This window comes from Oncorhynchus clarkii, chromosome 18, assembly GCF_045791955.1.
Source record: "Oncorhynchus clarkii lewisi isolate Uvic-CL-2024 chromosome 18, UVic_Ocla_1.0, whole genome shotgun sequence".
Lineage (NCBI taxonomy): Eukaryota > Metazoa > Chordata > Actinopteri > Salmoniformes > Salmonidae > Oncorhynchus > Oncorhynchus clarkii.
The window spans coordinates 29,512,215-29,531,055 of record NC_092164.1 but is presented as its reverse complement, the minus strand read 5'-3'; the positions used below and the strand labels follow the sequence as shown (position 1 = coordinate 29,531,055).

The 18,841-nt window shown below is 44.7% G+C and overlaps 1 protein-coding gene across 2 annotated transcripts; it reads right to left on the bottom strand.

Moving 5' to 3' along the window:
• Positions 1-8,211: 8,211 nt before the first annotated feature.
• LOC139373298 (zinc finger protein 687b-like) lies at positions 8,212-17,448 on the bottom strand. 2 transcript variants are annotated; one of them, XM_071113654.1, is made up of 10 exons: positions 17,393-17,448; positions 14,215-16,602; positions 13,715-13,971; positions 12,868-13,052; positions 12,259-12,435; positions 11,794-11,956; positions 11,302-11,640; positions 9,828-9,940; positions 9,456-9,552; positions 8,212-9,231 (listed from the first exon to the last, which is right to left on the bottom strand). In XM_071113654.1, exons 2-10 carry the CDS (start codon positions 16,586-16,588, stop codon positions 8,644-8,646), a joined length of 4,293 nt encoding a protein of 1,430 aa, XP_070969755.1. In that variant the 5' UTR covers positions 16,589-16,602; positions 17,393-17,448; the 3' UTR covers positions 8,212-8,643. The 2 variants fall into 2 exon arrangements, with proteins under 2 accessions (XP_070969755.1, XP_070969756.1); XM_071113655.1 differs by lacking the exon at positions 17,393-17,448 and adding an exon at positions 17,111-17,194.
• Between the last annotated feature and the right edge of the window lie 1,393 nt (positions 17,449-18,841).

Below are 18,841 nucleotides of genomic sequence, written 5' to 3'. Positions count from 1 at the left end.
CATGGATGAATAAGGTGCCCAGAGTAAACTGCCTGCTACTCAGGCCCAGTTGCTAATATATGCATATTATTAGTAGATTTGGATAGGAAACCCTCTGAAGGTTCTAAAACTGTTTGAATGATGTCTGTGAGTATAACAGAACTCATATAGCCGTCAAAAACCTGAGACAAAATTCAACCAGGAAGTGGGAAATCTCAGGTTTGAAGCTTTTCAAGTCATTGCCTATCGAATATACAGTGTCTATGGGGTCATATTGCACTTCGTAAGGCTTCCACTAGATGTCAACAGTCTTTAGAACCTTGTTTGATGCTTCTACTGTGAAGGAGGGGGGAATAAGAGCTGAATGAGTCAGAGGTCTGCCAGAGTGCCGTGAGCTGATCACGCGCGCTCACGTGAGTTAGCTCTGTTCCATTGCATTTCTACAGACAAAGGAATTCTCTGGTTGAAACATTATTGAAGATTTATGATAAAAACATCCTAAAGATTGATTCTATACTTCGTTTGACATGTTTCTACAAACTGTAATATGACTTTTCATCTGAACTTTCGCCTGGACTTGCCTGCGAGTCTGGATTGTGTACTAAACACGCGAACAAAAAGGAGGTATTTGGACATAAATGATGGACTTTATCGAACAAATCAAACATTTATTGTGGAACTGGGAGTGCATTATGATGAAGATCATCAAAGGTAAGTGAATATTTATAATGCTTTTTCTGACTTCTGTTGACCCCACAACATGGGGGATATCTGTATGGCTTGTTTTGTTGTCTGAGCGCTGTACTCAGATTATTGCATGGTGTGCTTTTTCAGTAAAGCTTTTTTGAAATCTGACACAGCGGTTGCATTAAGGAGAAGTTTATCTAAAGCCCATGCATAACACTTGTATCTTTTATCAATGTTTATTATGAGTATTTCTGTAAATTGATGTGGCTCTCTGCAAAATCACTGGATGTTTTGGAAGCAAAACATTACTGAACGTAACGTGCCAATGTAAGATTTTTGGATGTAAATATTAACTTTATCGAACAAAACATACATGTATAGTGTAACATGAAGTCCTATAAGTGTCATCTGATGAAGATCATCAAAGGTTAGTGATTCATTTTATCTCTATTTCTGCTTTTTGTGACTCCTCTTTGGCTGGAAAAATGGCTGTGTTTTTCTGTGACAAGGTGCAGACCTAACATAATCAGATGGTGTGCTTTTGTCGTAAAGCCTTTTTGAAATCAGACACTGTGGTGGGATTAACAAGTTTATCTTTAAAATAGTGTAAAATACTTTCATGTTTGAGGAATTGTTGTTTTGAATTTGGCACTTTCACTGGCTGTTGTCATATCGACCCCGTTAGCTGGAAAGAAATTAAGCCTGATTAATTTACTGTGTTATACGAGGCCTCACCTCCTGGTTACACTAGTGACCTCATCCCGCGGAGGTGTTGCAAATATTTATGATAGCAAATTGCAATTTACAATTGTCAATTTACAATTTTCTTCTTTTGAGCTTTTAGTCATGAAATCTATGCAGCCTACTCAATCACTTTGTTTACAGTTTACAGGCGGCCTAGGCCATACAGCATTCCTCACTGGGTTCCCTGAATTCCTATCAGACCTTGTAGTCATGGCAGATAATATTCAAGTTTTTGGTGACTTTAATATTCACATGGAAAAGTCCACAGAGCCACTCCAAAAGGCTTTTGGAGCCATCATCGACTCCTTGGGTTTTGTCCAACTTGTCTCCGGACCTACTCACTGCCACAGTCATCCTCTGGACCTAGTTTTGTCCCATGGAATAAATGTTGTGGATCTTAATGTTTTTCCTCATAATCCTGGACTATCGGAGCACCATTTTATTATGTTTGCAATCGCAAAAAATAATCTGCTCAGACCCCAACCAAGGATCATCAAAAGTTGTGCTATAAATTCTCGGACAACCCAAAGATCCTAGATGCCCTTCCAGACTCCCTCCGCCTACCAAAGGACGTCAGAGTACAAAAATCAGTCAACCACCTAACTGAGGAACTCAATTTAACCTTGTGCAATACCCTAGATGCAGTCACACCCCTAAAAACATTTGTCATAAGGAACTAGCTCCCTTGTATACAGAAAATACCCAAGCTCTGAAGCAAGCTTCCAGAAAATTGGAACGGAAATGGCACTACTCCAAACTGGAAGTCCACTGACTAGCTTGGAAAGACAGCACTGTGCAGTATCGAAGAGCCCTCACTGCTGCTCGATCATCCTATTTTTCCAACTTAATTGAGGAAAATAAGAACAATCCAAAATGTATTTTTGATACTGTCGCAAAGCTAACTAAAAAAGCAGCATTCCCCAAGACAGGATGGCTCTCACTTCAGCAGTGATAAATTCATGAACTTCTTTGAGGAAAATATCATGATCATTAGAAAGCAAATTACAGACTGCTCTTTAAATCTGTGTATTCCTCCAAAGCTCAGTTGTCCTGAGTCCTCACAACTCTGCCAGGACCAAGGGAGACACTAACGTTTTTTAGTACTATATCACACATTATTTTCATCAATCATGGCTTCTAAACCTTTCAAGCTGCATACTGGACCCTATTCCCACTAAACTACTGAAAGAGCCTGCTTCCAGGGCTTGGCCCTCCTATGTTGAACATAATAAACGTCTCTCTATCCAGAAAATATAAAAAAACTATCGGCCCATATCGAATCTCACATTCCTCTCATAGCACACTGAGACTGCACTTGTTAAGGGTGGTAAAATTACCTTTTAATGGCGTCAGACCGAGGCTCTGCATCTGTCCTTATGCTCAGTGCTGCTTTTGATACCATCGATCACCACATTCTTTTGGAGAGATTGGAAACCGAAATTGGTCAACACTGACAAGTTTTGGCCTGGTTTAGATCTATATCTGTCGGAAATATGTCAGTTTGTCTCTGTGGATGGTTTGTCCTCTGACAAATCAACTGTAAATGTCGGTGTTCCTCAATGTTCCGTTTTAGGACCACTATTGTTTTCACTATATATTTCACCTCTTGGTGATGTCATTTGGAAAAACATAATGTTAACTTTCACTGCTATGCGGATGACACACAGCTGTACATTTCAATGAAACATGGTGAAGCTCCAAAATTGCCCTCCCCTGGAAGCCTGTGTTTCAGACATAAGGAAGTGGTGGCTGCAAATGTTCTACTTTTAAACTCGGACAAAACAGAGATGCTTGTTCTAGGTCCCAAGAAACAAAGAGATCTTCTGTTGAATCTGACAATTAATCTTGATGGTTGTACAGTCGTCTCGAATAAAACTGTGGACTTCTGCGTTACTCTGGACCCTGATCTCTCTTTTGACGAACATATCAAGACTGCTTCAAGGACAGCTTTTTTACCATCTACGAAAACATTGCAAAAATCTAACTTTCTGTCCAAAATAATGCAGAAAAATGTATCAATTTTTTCACTTCTAGGGTAAATAACTGCAATGCTCTACTTTCCGGCTACCCGGATAAAGCACTAAATAAACTTCAGTTAGTGCTAAACACGGCTGCTAGAATCTTGACTGGAACCAAAACATTTGATCATCTCTACACTGGCTTCCTGTTAAGGCAAGGGCTGATTTCAAGATCTTACTGCTAACCTACAAAGCATTACATGGGCTTGCTCCTACCTATCTTTCCAATTTGGTCCTGCCGTACATACCTACACGTACGCTACGATCACAATACGCTGGCCTCCTTACTGTCCCTAGAATATCTAAGCAAACAGCTGGAGGCAGGGCTTTCTCCTATAGAGCTCCATTTATGGAATGGTCTGCCTACCCATGTGAGAGACGCAGACTGTCTCAACCTTTAAGTCTTTATTGAATACTCATCTCTTCAGTAGATCCTATGATTTAGTGTAGTCTGGCCCAGGAGTGTGAAGGTGTGAACAGAAAGGCACTGGAGTAACGAACCACCCTTGCTGTCTCTGCCTGGCCGGTTCCCCTCTCTCCACTGGGATTCTCTGCCTCTAACCCTATTACAGGGGCTGAGTCATGGGCTTACTGGTGTTCTTCCATGCCATCCCTAGGAGGGGTGCGTCACTTGAGTGGGTTAAGTCAATGACGTGATCTTCCTGTCGTCCCCCCCCCCCCCCCCTTGCGTGGTGCCGTGGCGGAGATCTTTGTGGGCTATACTTGGCCTCGTCTCAGGATGGTAAGTTGGTGGTTGAAGATATCCCTCTAGTGGTGTGGGGGCTGTGCTTTGGCAAAGTGGGTGGGGTTATTTTTTGGCCCTGTGTCTCCCAACCCCTCCTATCTCAGCCTCCAGTATTTATGCTGCAGTAGTTTGTGTCGGGGGTCTAGGGTCAGTCTGTTATATCTGGAGTATTTCTCCTGTCTTATCCGGTGTCCTGTGTGAATTTAGGTATGCTCTCTCTCTCTCTTTTCTCTCTGGCTCTCTCTCTGAGGACCTGAGCCCTAGGACCATGCCTCAGGACTACCTGGCCTGATGACTCCCCAGTCCACCTGGCCGTGCTGCTGCTCCAGTTAACTCTTCTGCCTGTGGCTGTGGAACCCTGACCTGTTCACCTGTCCCAGACCTGCTATTTTCAACTCTCTAGAGACAGCAGGAGCGGTCGAGATACTCTGAATGAATGGCTATGAGGTGCTGACCTGTTGCACCCTCGACAACCACTGTGATTATTATTATTTGACCCAGCTGGTCATCTATGAACATCTTGGATGTGTTCTGTTATCTCCATCCGGCACAGCCAGAAGAGGACTGGCCACCCCTCATAGCCTGCTTCCTCTCTAGGTTTCTTCCTAGGTTCTGCCCTTCTACACCTGCATTGCTTGCTGTTTGGGGTTTTAGGCTGGGTTTCTGTACAGCACTTTGTGACATCAGCTGATGTAAGGGCTTTATAAATACATTTGATTGAGTATTATATGTGCAGTGTTTCTTTTATTTAAAAAATATTTTAAAAGGAATAGTTTCACCATATTCAAATTTGAGTATATTTCATATAGCAGGGTTGGATGTAAAGTGAGGGACAGGTGTAAATTAATCACTAAGCACATTAAATAAATAATATTCAGAAATGACTGTCAAAGCAAAAACATAGCTAGGGGCTTCACAATGATGGTGAAAACTTGGATAAATATTGGGGTTAAGGGTTTTTGATCTTTCGTAGAAAAACATGGTTGTCTCATCGTTGTTGGTGATCAGGCCTACCACTGTTGTGTCGTCAGCAAACTTAATGATGGTGTTGGTCGTGTTTGGCCACGCAGTCGTGGGTGAACAGGGATTACAGGAGGGGACTAAGCACACACCCCTGAGGGGCCTCAGTGTTGAGGATCAGCATGGCAGTTGTGTTGTTACCACCTGGGGGCAGCCTGTCAGGAAGTCCAGGATCCAGTTGCAGAGGGAAGTGTTTAGTCCCAGGGTCCTTAGCTTAGTGATGAGCTTTGAACATCTCAAGGATGATCAATGGAAACAGTATGCACCTGAGCAAAATGTTTAGTCTCATAGCAAAGGGTCTGAATACTTGTGTAAATAAGGTATAGCTTTTTGTTTTATAAATTTGCCAAAGAAATCTAAAAACCTGTTTTCGCTTTGCCATTATAGGGTATAGAATAAGGCTGTCGTGTAACAAAATGTAGAAAAAAGTCAAGGGGTCTGAATACTTTCCGAATGCACTGTAGATGACAAAATGATTAATACATGCTGAAATAGTGGTTGTATTGTTTTCTCAAAGGTGCTCACCTGAACCCTGCAGTGTCTCTCAGCCTCTGCTTTCTGGGCAGGCATCCTTGGATTCCTACCTTTCTATGTCTTCTTCCAGATACTACCTTTATGGCTGCTGCCACCGTCGGCCTATGGTAAGGGAATAAGGACAAAATCAAAATCTACAATACTAGAATCTAGTAGTGGAAAAAGTACCCAGCTACCATACTTGACTAAAGATGCCTTAATAGAAAATCACTCAAAAGTCACCAAGTCAAATAATACTTGAATAAAAGTCTAAATATATTTGGTTTTAAATATACTTTAAGTATCGAAAGTATAAATAATTTCCCATTCCTTATATTAAGCAAACCAGACAGCACCATTTTCTTTTTAATTATTTATGGATAGTCAGCGGTACACTCCACACTCATACGTAGTTTGTAAATTATGTCTATGTTTAGTGAGTCCGTCAGATCAGAGGCAGTAGGGATTACCAGATGTTCTCTTGATAAGTGCATGAATTGGACAATTTTCCTATCCTGCTAAGCATTCGAAATGTAATGAGTACATTTGGGTGTCAGGGAAAATCGATGGAGTAAAAAGTACATTATTTTCTTTAGGAATGTAGTGAAGTAAAACTTGTTAAATATAAATAGTAAAGATACCCCAAAATTCAAATGAAGTAGTACTATGGTGGAGCTGGAGGGGGTACATCCAGAAAAGAAAAAAACCTGACCATGTGAAAGGGGAGAATCCAATAGTGGCATTTGGGATTTTGAACAGTTATATCCCAAAGGACTTTAGTATAAGATTAGTGTCTTGCAAAGGTAGTAATGTTTGTGTCAAGATTATGAGCAGAGGAATGATGTCTTTCTGTATAAAATTGTTGTACATAATGTAAACTTGCCTAAATTAAATATTTCATGCCATACTCTAAACAGTTCTATAACGTTTATTCAAAAGACTGGACAGAAGTAAAAGTTCTTTACACATTTATTTTGAAACGGCACAAAAACTGTATGGGAATTCAGCAAGCAGACTACAGTCATAATGGAAAATAATAAAATGAAGCTCGTGGAATCATTATTTCTCTAATATAAATATATCGGGCAAAATAAAAAAAGGCTTTCACGTGACAAGGTTTTTGAGACGGATACATAAAGTGGGGTACAGCAAGCATGGATTCTGCAGTTAGAAATCAATCATACACATCATTAAAACACAATACAGGGCCTCCCGAATGGCACAAGGCACTGCATCGCTGTGCCACTAGAGATTCTGGGTTCGAGTCCAGGCTCTGTCACAGCCGGCTGTGACCGGGAGGCCCATGGGGCGGCGCACAATTGGCTCCGCGTCGTCCGGGCTAGGGAGGGTTTGGCCGGCAGGGATATCCTTGTCTCATCACGCACTAGTGACTCCTGTGGCGGGCCGGGTGCAGTGCACGCTGACACGGTCGCCAGGTGTACGGTGTTTCCTCCGACACATTGGTGCGGCTGGCTTCCGGGTTGGATGGGCATTGTGTCAAGAAGCAGTGCGGCTTGGTTGGGTTGTGTTTTGGAGGATGCATGGCTCTCGACCTTTGCCTCTCCCGAGTCCGTACAGGAGTTGCAGAGCGACGAGACAAGACTGTAACTACTACCAATTGGATACCACGAAATTGGGGAGAAAAATACACAAAAAAACACTACAGCCCCTCACACTTTCCCTCTGCTTAATTGTGAGTGACAATATAGCTAGCTACCTTCCATAAAAATGTTCAATTTTTTATTTTTTTTATTTTTTAAATTCAGTTTCAAATTGGTAAAAAAAAAAAAATGTTACGAGTACAAATACTATACTTAAATTCACATTTTCATAAGAATTAAAACCAAAAAGCTTTCTTTTAGTGTATAATATGTATTTACAGCGCAACATGTGCACCACAGGTAATATCTCTCGTCCTAGCTACAATTGACGACACAATGTACCACTCAAAATAAGACCGGTTACAATAATCTATGTAAACTCGTCTCCTACAGAAATGTGTATGGAACACAGATATAATTCTCACGTTTCACTGTCTGTGGCATCCATTTCAAACTACTTTTACCATTTAATCTTTATATAAGATTGGTGGCAAATGACTCCCACAAACAACAACAATAATGTGTTTCATATAAATAAATAGAACAATGTTATTAGTACTTAATCAGTGTTTAAAACTCTCTCAATACTCCCTTTTTTTGTTTCAGATACCTCTAAGGTTACTGATTTGAGAACAGTTTTATCCAGCCCTCACTAAAGAGATTGACCCATAGAAACTGATCTAGGACCAACCAAAGGAGTGCTTTCTTTGTACAGTGTGTGTGTGGATGTGAGCTTGACAATGCAATGCAAGACACATGGCTCGGATAAGGAAATTAGTAAGAAAGACATGGACAAATGTGAAAAAAATACAATACAGAAGAAAACGCATGTAGAAAATATAGTATGGTTCACATAAAGATACAATAATATTAAAGGCAGAAAAAAAATAAGTCATCGAAAAGTTGATGATGGACACATATGGCTTAAGTAAATGCTATGATCAGGTGGTCTTGACCCTCAGAACTCCCATCCCCATGCGTGTCCAGTCCACTGCTCAGTATGATGCTCAGCATGCGAGTTTTACTGCACAGTTAGTGACAAAGAAACACAGAGCTCAGTTGGCTCAAAACAGCACAGAAGTAGATCTGGGTCTGCTTTTATCCATCCAAATTCAGCTACCCAAGTATGATTCAAAGTCAAAACCCCTCATCTCCCAGGCCTGTCCGTCACCCCCGAGGCCTCACCCCTCTCCATACTGGGGCTTGTCCGGCTCTGGGGTGAAGTTTCCCAGAGTTACAGATCTAGGATCAGCTTCCTCTCCCCAATCCTAACCTTAAACATTAGTGGGGGAAATGCAAAACTGACCCAGGATCAGCAGCTAGGGGCAGCTTCAACCTACTGGGGCTTGTCCGTCTTGTGGGCGGTGATGAAGGCCATGCCATGGGTCCTCAAGTGGGTGTTAAGGTCGGAGGCCCTGTTGAAGCGCCGCCTGCACACCCTGCAGCTCATACTCCCCTTTCCGTCCTCTCCCTCCAGGGGGGAGGGTGGTGAGCCATCTGGGGAAGAAGGGGTGCGTGGCGGCCTGCGATCGGACTCCCCCTGGGGGTCTCTCACGCGGTGGGTGATGAAACGGTGGCGTCCCAGGGAGCCGGCCGAGGCGAAGCACACGCCACACTGCAGGCACTGGAAGGAGGCGGCATCGGCGCGATGCTGCGGGATGTGGCGCTGGAACTCGGCAGCGTCCTCTGTGACGAAGCCGCACGGCACGCAGTGGAACACGTTGTCGGCCTCTTCGGGCTCGGGAGGCGCTGACGCGCGAGTTCTCTTCACGGGACTGCAGCCCTCCTCGCCCCCCTCCTCTGTGGCCTCTCCACTGTCCGTGCCACCCCCTTCCTCGTCCCCTGGTGGCCCCCCCTCCCCGTCAGCTTCAGACGAGCTGCCTGGCCCCTTGCCCGGTGCTGAACGCTTCCTGGTCTGAGGGCCCTGCAGGTGGACAGAGGGGCGATGGGAAAAGGAGAGAACGTTCAAAAAGCATTATCTTGATTTTTGGTTTAACATATTCAGATCCAAGTCACCACACAATGGGTAACATTATAGACCAAAGTTGCAGAGAGCACACAGGAAACAAGATTACAGTTGTCCAATTATGACTGAGACTGAAATGTACCCCCACCAAGTAATGGAAAGAAGAATGGATTCTAACTGACCTGTCCATCAGTGGATCTGACCCCGTGATGATGGACCTGGATATGCTTCTCCAGTATGAGCCGACTGCTGAAGGTCCGCTTGCCCTCAGTGCAATATCTGCAAACACACATGTATACACAGAGGCTCTGAGGATGCTGTACACTTTACCTAGGTGGGCTGATATTAGACTGAACATAACATTCTCAATGTCCCTGCTAATTGTCTTGTCCCATCCACCCTTACAGACATTTTCAAATATAATATATGCCAGTTAGCAGAATGTATGGGTGGTCCCATGAATTGAACCCACTATCCATGCTCTACCATCTGAGCTACAAGGAACCGAATATGGTGCTTTTGTGGATGTATAGATGAGTATGGGGTTCACTCACTGGCAGTGGAAGACTCTCTTGTTGCCCTCGTGGATGACGCGTACATGGCGCCGCAGGCTGGAAGAGGTGCAGAAGGAGCTCTCGCACACACGACACAGGAACTTCTTCATAGCCTACAGAGGCAGATACACAAGGAAATAAGAGAGGGTGAGTCCTTTCGTAATCTCCCCGTGTGTACACAGACACTGACATTACACATTTTATTTACTGTATAACAGATGTTTTTTCGCCACAAAATTGAGGCAAGCAAAGAAAATAAAAAACAAATCAAGAAGTCGTAAAAATACTAAACAACCTTGGTACAAACACCTAGTGACCTCAGCAAGAGATTTTAGCCTAGTGACAGTCACAGGGAGCAAGGTTTGAGTCCCAGTCAGATCTGGGTCTGCTCCTAATTAACTACATTGGTGTTCATAATTGATAATATACACTCCGTGTACAAAACATTAGGAGCACCTTCCTAATATTGAGTTGCACACCCTTTTGCCCTCTTAACAGCTTTAATTCATCGGAGCATGGACTCCAGGTGTTGAAAGCATTCCACAGGGATGCTGGTTCATGTTGACTCCAATGCTTCCCACAGTTGTGTCAAGTTGTCTCGATGCCCTTTGGGTGGTGGACCATTCTTGATACACACGGGAAACTGTTGAGCGTTAAATTACCCAGCAGCGTTGCAGTTCTTGACACGCTTAAACCGGTGTGCCTGGCACATACCCCGTTCAAAGGCACTTTTGTTTTGCCTATTCACCCTCTGAATGGCACGCATACTATACACAATCCATGTCTCAATTGTCTTAAGGCTTGAAAATGATTATTTAACCTGTCTCCTCCCCTTCATCTACACTGATTTAAGTGGATTTAACAGGTGACATCAATAAGGGATCATAGCTTTCACCTGGTCAGTCTATGGAAAGTGCAAGTCCTCCTAATGTTTTGTATACTCAGTGTATAGAATTCTACTAAAGTAATCAGAATTATTTTTACAATATCGAACTGCTTCAGCTTTTATTTAGCTAGAATTCTACATTTAACACATCTCCCACTCCCGTAATCATACAAATATTTTTAGACAGCAGAAGCAAGCACACCCTGTCTACAGGAAATGTACCTATTCTAGGTTAGTCAGATTTATCTGACTTTAGAAGTGTTCACTGCATGCTGACTAGCATCTATTTAGTTGCAAATGCCCACAAATCAACTTAATGTATCTACAAAACAAGTCTAACAGCAATATAATCCAAAAGGAGGGCTACTAAAAAAATCCCTTTTCATTTTTGCGATTCACAAATTATTATTTTGATTCCCGTGATTCAATTCACTGAGCTCTTACCGAATCCCAACTACTACAATAGTGAAGCGAATCATTCAATTTGTTCAAAATAATAGTTTAATAAAAGAGATTGACATGAATCAAATTTAAAAAATATATATATATTCTCTTTTTTAACAATTAATTACATTTGTATGGCCTTACCTTTCCATGCTCTGTTTTCATGTGAGAGATGTAGTCGTCGCTCTGTGTGAAGCTCTTCTGACATTGCTGGCAGCTCCATTCTGAGGGGGTCCCACGATGGCTGCCTGCCTCCATAGAACTAGACTGATTCTCAGGTTTCTCATAGTCCTCATCCCCCTCTTCCTCTCCTTCCTCCTCTTCTTCTTGGTCTCGGCCCCAGTCCTCTCCATCTGAGTTGTCTGTTTTTTCAGAGGGCTTAGATTTGGGGGGGGATGGGGGGGAGGGGTTGGTGGGGGCTGTGGCAGGGGCGGAGGCATCGGATTGTCCCTCCTGTTTGACTGACAGCCCTCTGTGAGCAGTCTGGACAACAGTATAAGAGGAAGTGAGAGGAATGACCAATGTCAAATGAGATAATATAAATTACCATTTACCATACCATTGAACAACTAACATATCACCTTCCTTTACTGCAATCATATGTTTCCCTGTGAGTTAGAACGTAACTAAACAAACCTTTATGTGTTCCATCATGGAACCTTTCTGCGCGTAGAGTTTGGTGCAGTCAGGACACTTGAACACATGCACTTTCTGCTTGGCCAGGTGGGTGTCGAAATGCATGTACAGTAACGGTTTCTGGGTAAAAACTGTATCGCACATCACACACTTGTAGATCATTCTGCAAATACAGAGAAAGAGGCAAATAGTGGCGTGAATGTAACGTTTTTATCAGGGCTCAAATTTGGACAAAAACTGAGTGCTTTAAAATACACTAAACCAGTGTTCCCAATCCTGGTCTTGGGGACCCAAAATATGCACATTTTTGTTTTGATACACCTGAACACAGTTGAATTAAGTGTGTTAGTGCTAGAGCACCAGGACAAAAACGTGCACCGCTCTGGGTCCTCAGGACCAGGATTGGAAAACACTGCTCTAAACCTAAAGAGACATAACATGATTCAGTGACTGTGGGGCACTTACTTGGCCTGTCCCCCGGTGAGGGTAGGGTGCTGGGTGCTGATGTGTCCCTGTGCACTAGGGGCAGACTTGAAGGCCATGGGGCAGCTGGGGCACTTGTGGAACACCTCGCAGTGGGCCGTCTGGATGTGGGACTTGATGGAGTTCAGACCCCCGAAGACCACCTGGCAACTGGAGCACCTGGGGAAACGGATATGAACAAAAACAAAATGTTTAACACATAGGTTTAGTCACTGTTGTCAATGATGCTAATATAGTGTCCATTGACAATTGGGTGGCTTGATTGTCATGTAACTACGGCGAGAATCTTCAACCACAAAAGTGTCTTTTCACAAAGAATGTTATCTGAGGCATATTTGCATTTGATTATTGTAGTTTTCTCTCACTCATACATCCACCTGACAATGCTGCATCTAAGCAGTAGTTTGTGGAATGTAGACATGCATGTATTTGTAGCACGTTTGCATATCAGTGCAGATTACTTGCACACTGAAAAAGGCTGCTAAGCCGAAACGTAAGCTAGTGAAAATACTTTTTGCATGTTTTGCATCCTTCATGTGCAGACCTATCACATTTGTTGCTGACTTATCAGTGCAGACACTATCTCTTCACCTGTATCCGATGCGGCGGGCGAAGTGCAGACAGGCCTCCTCCAGGTGGGTCTGGAAGCTGGCTTGCCGGGCGATGCCCCCACACTCTGGACAGACGTAGGGTGCCCGGTGCTTATGAATCCTCTGGTGAGCCGACACACTGCACCAGTTAGGCAGCATCATGGGAGGGGAACACAGGGTACAGGTCTGGGCAGGAAGATGAGCGGGAACAGGTTTAACAATTGACATTTAGTACACACAGAGGCATTAATCATAATTTGTTTTCATAGTAAACATTAGCAGCATCATGGGAGTGGAGCACAGCGTACAGGTTTGGATAGCGTACAGGTTTGGATAGCGAGGAGAAAAGGTATAAAAGTTGACTACGGCATAACACTATGAATACACTACTACTTCTAATACTGCAAAACTTCTAATACTAAAACTAGTATTGCGTAATAAGACAGTCATCACCCACATGTCTTGGAAGGGGAGGGAGAGTTAATAAAACCATTTTGAGCCATTACTAATGACTTGTTTTCATAGTAAACACTAGTACTTTGTAATAGTATTGACTAATAAAGTAAAGCAGGCCATTAAACATATTAAAGTGGTTTCCCAAACACAGATTAAGACTAATCCTGGACTAAAGGGCATGTTCAGTAGAGGTTCTCCATTGAAAGTGTTTCTTAGCCCAGGACAAGGTTTAATCGGTGTCTGGAAAACCACTTTAATATGTTTAATGGCCTGTTTTACCTTAGTCAATACTCATTAAGTCATTATACATGACTAAGCTTGACACTAGTAGTTCGTTACTAGCCTGTAAGTAATGCACACCCATACTTCAGGCTCTATATCAAAGGACTCACCGAGTTGGGGGTAGCTCTGATCTGCTGGAAGTGGGCGACCAGCTCGGCCTTGCCAGAGAACTGGGCCTGGCACTCGGGACACTTGAAGTTGTGGTACTGCAGCACCTCGCCCTTCTTGCAGGGGAGGGGCATCAGTGCCTGGGGGCTCTGGAGCGCGCGGCGGACTGGTCTCGGCTGTGCGGCGGAGGGAGACCGTGTGTCCTTCAGTGGGCTGGAGCTGGACGATACGGCGGGGACTCCGGACGTGGGGGAGGAGACTGGGGGAGGACAGGAGATTGAAGAAGGGGAGAGCATGCCTTGTCAACAAAGCAAAGCAAGAACACAAATAAGATGGAGGTGAATTGAACTTACTGACCACATCCTGACAGAAATAAAGCATTGTTTGTGAAGCCACATTGTATGCGTCCTAAATGGCTTTTACTTTTTTGCACTACTTTTGTCCAGAGCCCTACGAGACGCAGCCACTGTCACTAAAAACTCTTCCGAAAGAGATGCCTTACCGATGGGTGTGGTGTCCTGCTGGCCAATCATCTGCTCCATGTTGACGGGCCTCATGACGAGGTGAGAGCACTGCATGACCAGCCCACGTTCTTTATGCTCCCTGGCGTGGAGCAGCAGGCTGCACTTGTTAAAGAAGGCCAGCCGTTTGGCACAGTGATTGCAGGTCACTTCGATGCGCAGCGAGCGCCTGTCGTAGTGACGGGCCAGGCTGCGCTCCAGGGCGAAGGCGTCGCCACATTCCAGACAGCGGTAACCCGTGGCAGGCAGAGGAAGCCCCCACTCTGGGGGCGGAAGAGCCGAAAGGTCGGGTTTATAACTGGGCAGCAGGTTCTTGCTGTTGAGGATCTTGTTGAAGGCCTCCACCAGGCTAGACTGACTGCGGGAGATGACGGCACCCGTACTGTTCACGATGGAGGCAGGCTTGTTTGGCTGGTGAGTGCCGGCTAGGACGCTGGCGGTGCCTCCGTTAGCTGTTTTAGCACCAACAGGACGTACGCACAGCCCACCAGTGGCTACTGAGAACTTAGGAGAGGAGACAGAGGGAGCGGCAGGCAGGGCGGCAGATTTAGTGAAGCTAACAGCAGTGGCAGATACCATGGCTTTGTCTGAGGCAGCCATCTTGTTCTGAGCCTTGGTTGCAGCAACTAGCATAGCACTACTGGCTGTTAGTGTAGACACAGGTAGTGTGTTGAGGCTCTTTACTTTCTGCGGCTGGGAGGCTACCATACGACCAGAGGGAGTGTCAGGCTTCCGGGACCTGTTGGCTGGGGCCTTGCGCCCCCCTTGATGAGCCTTGCTGGGGTCCAAACCCTTGGCTCCGGCAGCACCTGCTTTGGGTGCGACCCTGGTAACAGTTCTGGTGATTCCACCAGTGGAGGTTTTGATGGTCTTTATCCGCACTTTGAGGGGCCTGGCAGGAGCCGCAGGCCCTCCTGGAATTGAGGTGCCACCTTCGGTGGTTGGAGGTTTAGACTTGCCATCATCCATCTCCATTTTCTCCTCTCCTGTTCTTGCACCCTCTTCCTTTCCAAAATCTGCCTTGCCATCCATAGCCTTCTCTATTCCATTCCCCAACTCCATCTCCTCCTCCTCCTCCTCCTCCTTAGGCTCCTGAAGGTCTGAGGGGGGCGGTGTGGAGGCTACTGCAGGGCTGGAGCACCTCTTGGCAGTTACTTGTGCTGCCGATTTGGGTATCTCTGGCTCAGGACTTTCAGGCGAGTCCCGCTCTTCTATAACATGCTCTGGGTGTTTGTCTTCCTGTGGTGGACTCTTGGTGGAGCCTGACTGGGGAGTTGAGGTCACGCTAGTGCCCGAGGGAGTGTCCCCTGGTTTGGGGTGAGCTGCCGAAGAGGCCATGGGATGGGTGGAGTCAGAGATGGCAGCAGGGGATCTAAAACGACGTGCCAGTTTGGGAGGGGTGCGGCAGGGGGAGTCAGGGGGTTCCTGGATCAGCAGCGGGGGCCCTAGGTCCGGATCGGAATCATCCTCCTCCGAGTCTCGGGGACTAAATAATGCCGGGCCGGCTTTTGGTGCCCCGTTAAACGGCTGAGATGAGTGCAGCGGGTGTGAGGAGAGGGCTGATGACGGAGACAGGAGCAGAGGCTTGGAAGGCGGGAAGAAAGGAGATGACAGTCCAACTGACACTGCTGGGACAAGAGGAGCAGACTCGACAGATGAAGAGGAGGATAACGACGCTTTGTCCTCATCTCTTCCTCCTTGGCCCGTCTCTTGCTGTGTATGCTGCTGCTGCTGGTAGTGCTGCTGCTGTAGAAGCTGCATCTTTCTCGCCTTCCCTACAGGGTCTCCCGACCCCTGCACCATGAGAGGCTTCAGTCTGTTGAATATATTGCCAACCTGCTTGGCAGATTTAGTTGATCCAGCACCGCATCCTCCACCCTCTGAAGCTGTTTTGGGTTTACACACGGACCACGGCTCCCCATTAGATTGGGCATGAGCCTGGGTTAGGGGCGGGGTCACACCAGAGACCCCAAACCCATTGTGGTTGAGTGGTTCAGATTCCGCCATGCCTGGGGTACAGGCACCGAGCCGTGGACCCACAGCGACCCCAGCAATGCCGTCCATAGTGTCCTGGTCTGTGTCCCCATCCCCTCCGTCGATGGTGTCGTGTCGCACACGGTTCTTTACAATAACGCTGACAATAGGGGTGTCAGCTTGGGGGTCTGGGGGGCTAGGTGGTCTCAGAGACGGCCCTACACCAACCCCACCGTCTGGCTTTCCCAGAGGAGCACCGCCTGGCCCGTGTGGGCCCTCAGCCTCATCAGGAGCAGACTGGATGGCCTCTTTAGCATCAATGTCGGGAATGTCAAACGCTGCCAACAGGTCATCGAAATCTGGGGTCTTCATGTCCCCCATGCCGGGACCTAATCCTGGAAGACAGAGTACACCAAGCGGACAGAGAATGAGTGACATGATGGCACGATAACGTCCTGTGTTTCTCATTGTACCTAAATCATGTATACAAACGTTTAAATAAAAAGGGATATAATCCTTCATGTTCCTGTTCAGTAAATATAACTAGCTACCTAGTTAATACTTAGGCAAGCTAGCTAGTTAGCAGCAGATCCATGTCGATGGACAACAGAGCAGGATTTATTTGACCCGAGCAGTGGTAGCTACGACTGTTCGACACTAAGATTACTAGCCAGCTTCTCAAAGTATTGCATACAGTAAACAATACCGTTTCTGAAACAGACATCGTGTTGTCTACGATTATGTCAACAACTAGCTAATGCTAGCTAAAAGCTACAACATAGCTAGCTTACTATAGCTAGCTAAGAAAGAAATGCACTTCTGTTGATCTGTTTAATAGTTTAATTCACTGAGTGAGGACATTAAATGCAGCTTTTGAGATGCCTTACATATGGAATAACCTACAATGGTTTCACAATGATGAATAATTTAACACCACAAACGTCTTGCAGCTGTGAGTTTATTTTCGGCTTCCCCTTCATCATATTCAGCCAGGCTAACTGGCCAATGAGCCCAAGCAGCGCGAGGGTTTCTTTAGCGGAGGCCATTGTATCCATTCATAACGGGTTACTGGGGAATAACCATGCACTATTGTCAATAAAGTGATCTTATGGGTTGATCATTGCCACTGTGGACAATTGGTGGGACCGGTATTTTCAATCTCAATTGCACATTTTGATTGTTTACCTGGATCTGTGATTCCCGACTATAGTCTCTCGCTCCAGACGAAGAGCCCTTTACTTCCCGTCACATGATGAAAAGAGCTCCTATCAGATCATTGTATCGATGCAATTTTTTTTTTTACTGCCGATTCCACAAAAATAAGTTGTCAAGGGAATGGTGCCAAAAACGAACAAATGAGATTTTTTTCATTTCTAAATGGGACACTAAACTGGTGTCTACAGTTTGTATATAATAAAACCAGATATGTTAATTATTGCCACACAATTTCAATGTAAGGGCTTTATTGGCATGGGAAACATGTTCTCTTATTAAAACGTTCATATTCCAGCTATATGGAGTAGAGAGGGTTATAAAAGAAAACTTGAAAGCACAAATAAATGCTTCACAGAGTTCAAGGTAACAGACATCTCAAGATCAACTGTTCAGCGGAGACTGCGTGAAATCAGGTATTCAAGGTCGAATTGCTGCAAAGAAACCACTACTCGAGGACACCAATAACAAGAGACTTGCTTGGGCCAAGAAACACAAGCAATGGACATTAGACCAGTGGAAATCTGTCATTTTGTCTGATGAGTCCAAATGTTCAATTTTTGGTTCCAAACGCCTTTGTGGGAGGCAGAGTAGAACAGAAGAGATGATCGCTGCATGTGTGGTTCCCACCATGAATCATGGAGATGTGATGGTGCTACGTTGGTGACACTGTCAGTGATTTATTTAGAATTCAAGGCACACAGCATTCTGCAGTGATACGCCATCCCATCTAGTTTGTGTTTAGTGGGACTACATTTGTTTTTCAACAGGACAATGACCTAAAACACACCTCCAGGCTGTGTAAGTGCTATTTGACCAAGAAGGAGAGTGATGGAGTGCTGCATCAGGTGATCTGGCCTCCACAATCACCTGACTTCAATCCAATTGAGATGGTTTGGGATGAGTTGAACCGCAGAATGAAGGAAAAGCAGCCAACAAGTGCTCAGCATATGTGGGAACTCCTGCAAGACTGTTAGCAAAGCATTCCTCATGAAGCTGGTTGAGAGAATGTCAGGAGTGTGCAAAGCTGTCAAAGGCAAAGGGTGGCTACTTTGAATAATCTAAAATATTTGTTTAACACTTTTTTGGTTACGACATGATTCCATATGTGTTATTTCATTGTTTGTCTTCACTATTATTCTACAATGTAGAAAATAGTAAAAACAAAATAAAAAACCTTGAATGAGTAAGTGTCCAAACTTTTGACTGGTACTGTATATATGCAGTGCATTCAGAAAGTATTCAAACCCTTTGACTTTTTCCACATTTTGTTACGTTACAGTCTTATTCTAAAATGTATTAAATAGTTATTTCCCCAACTCAATCTAAACACAATACCCCATAGCGACAAAGAAAAAATAGGTTTGTAGAATCTTTTTGCACTTTTATAAAAAAAAAAAAATGTTTTTAATGAAATATCAC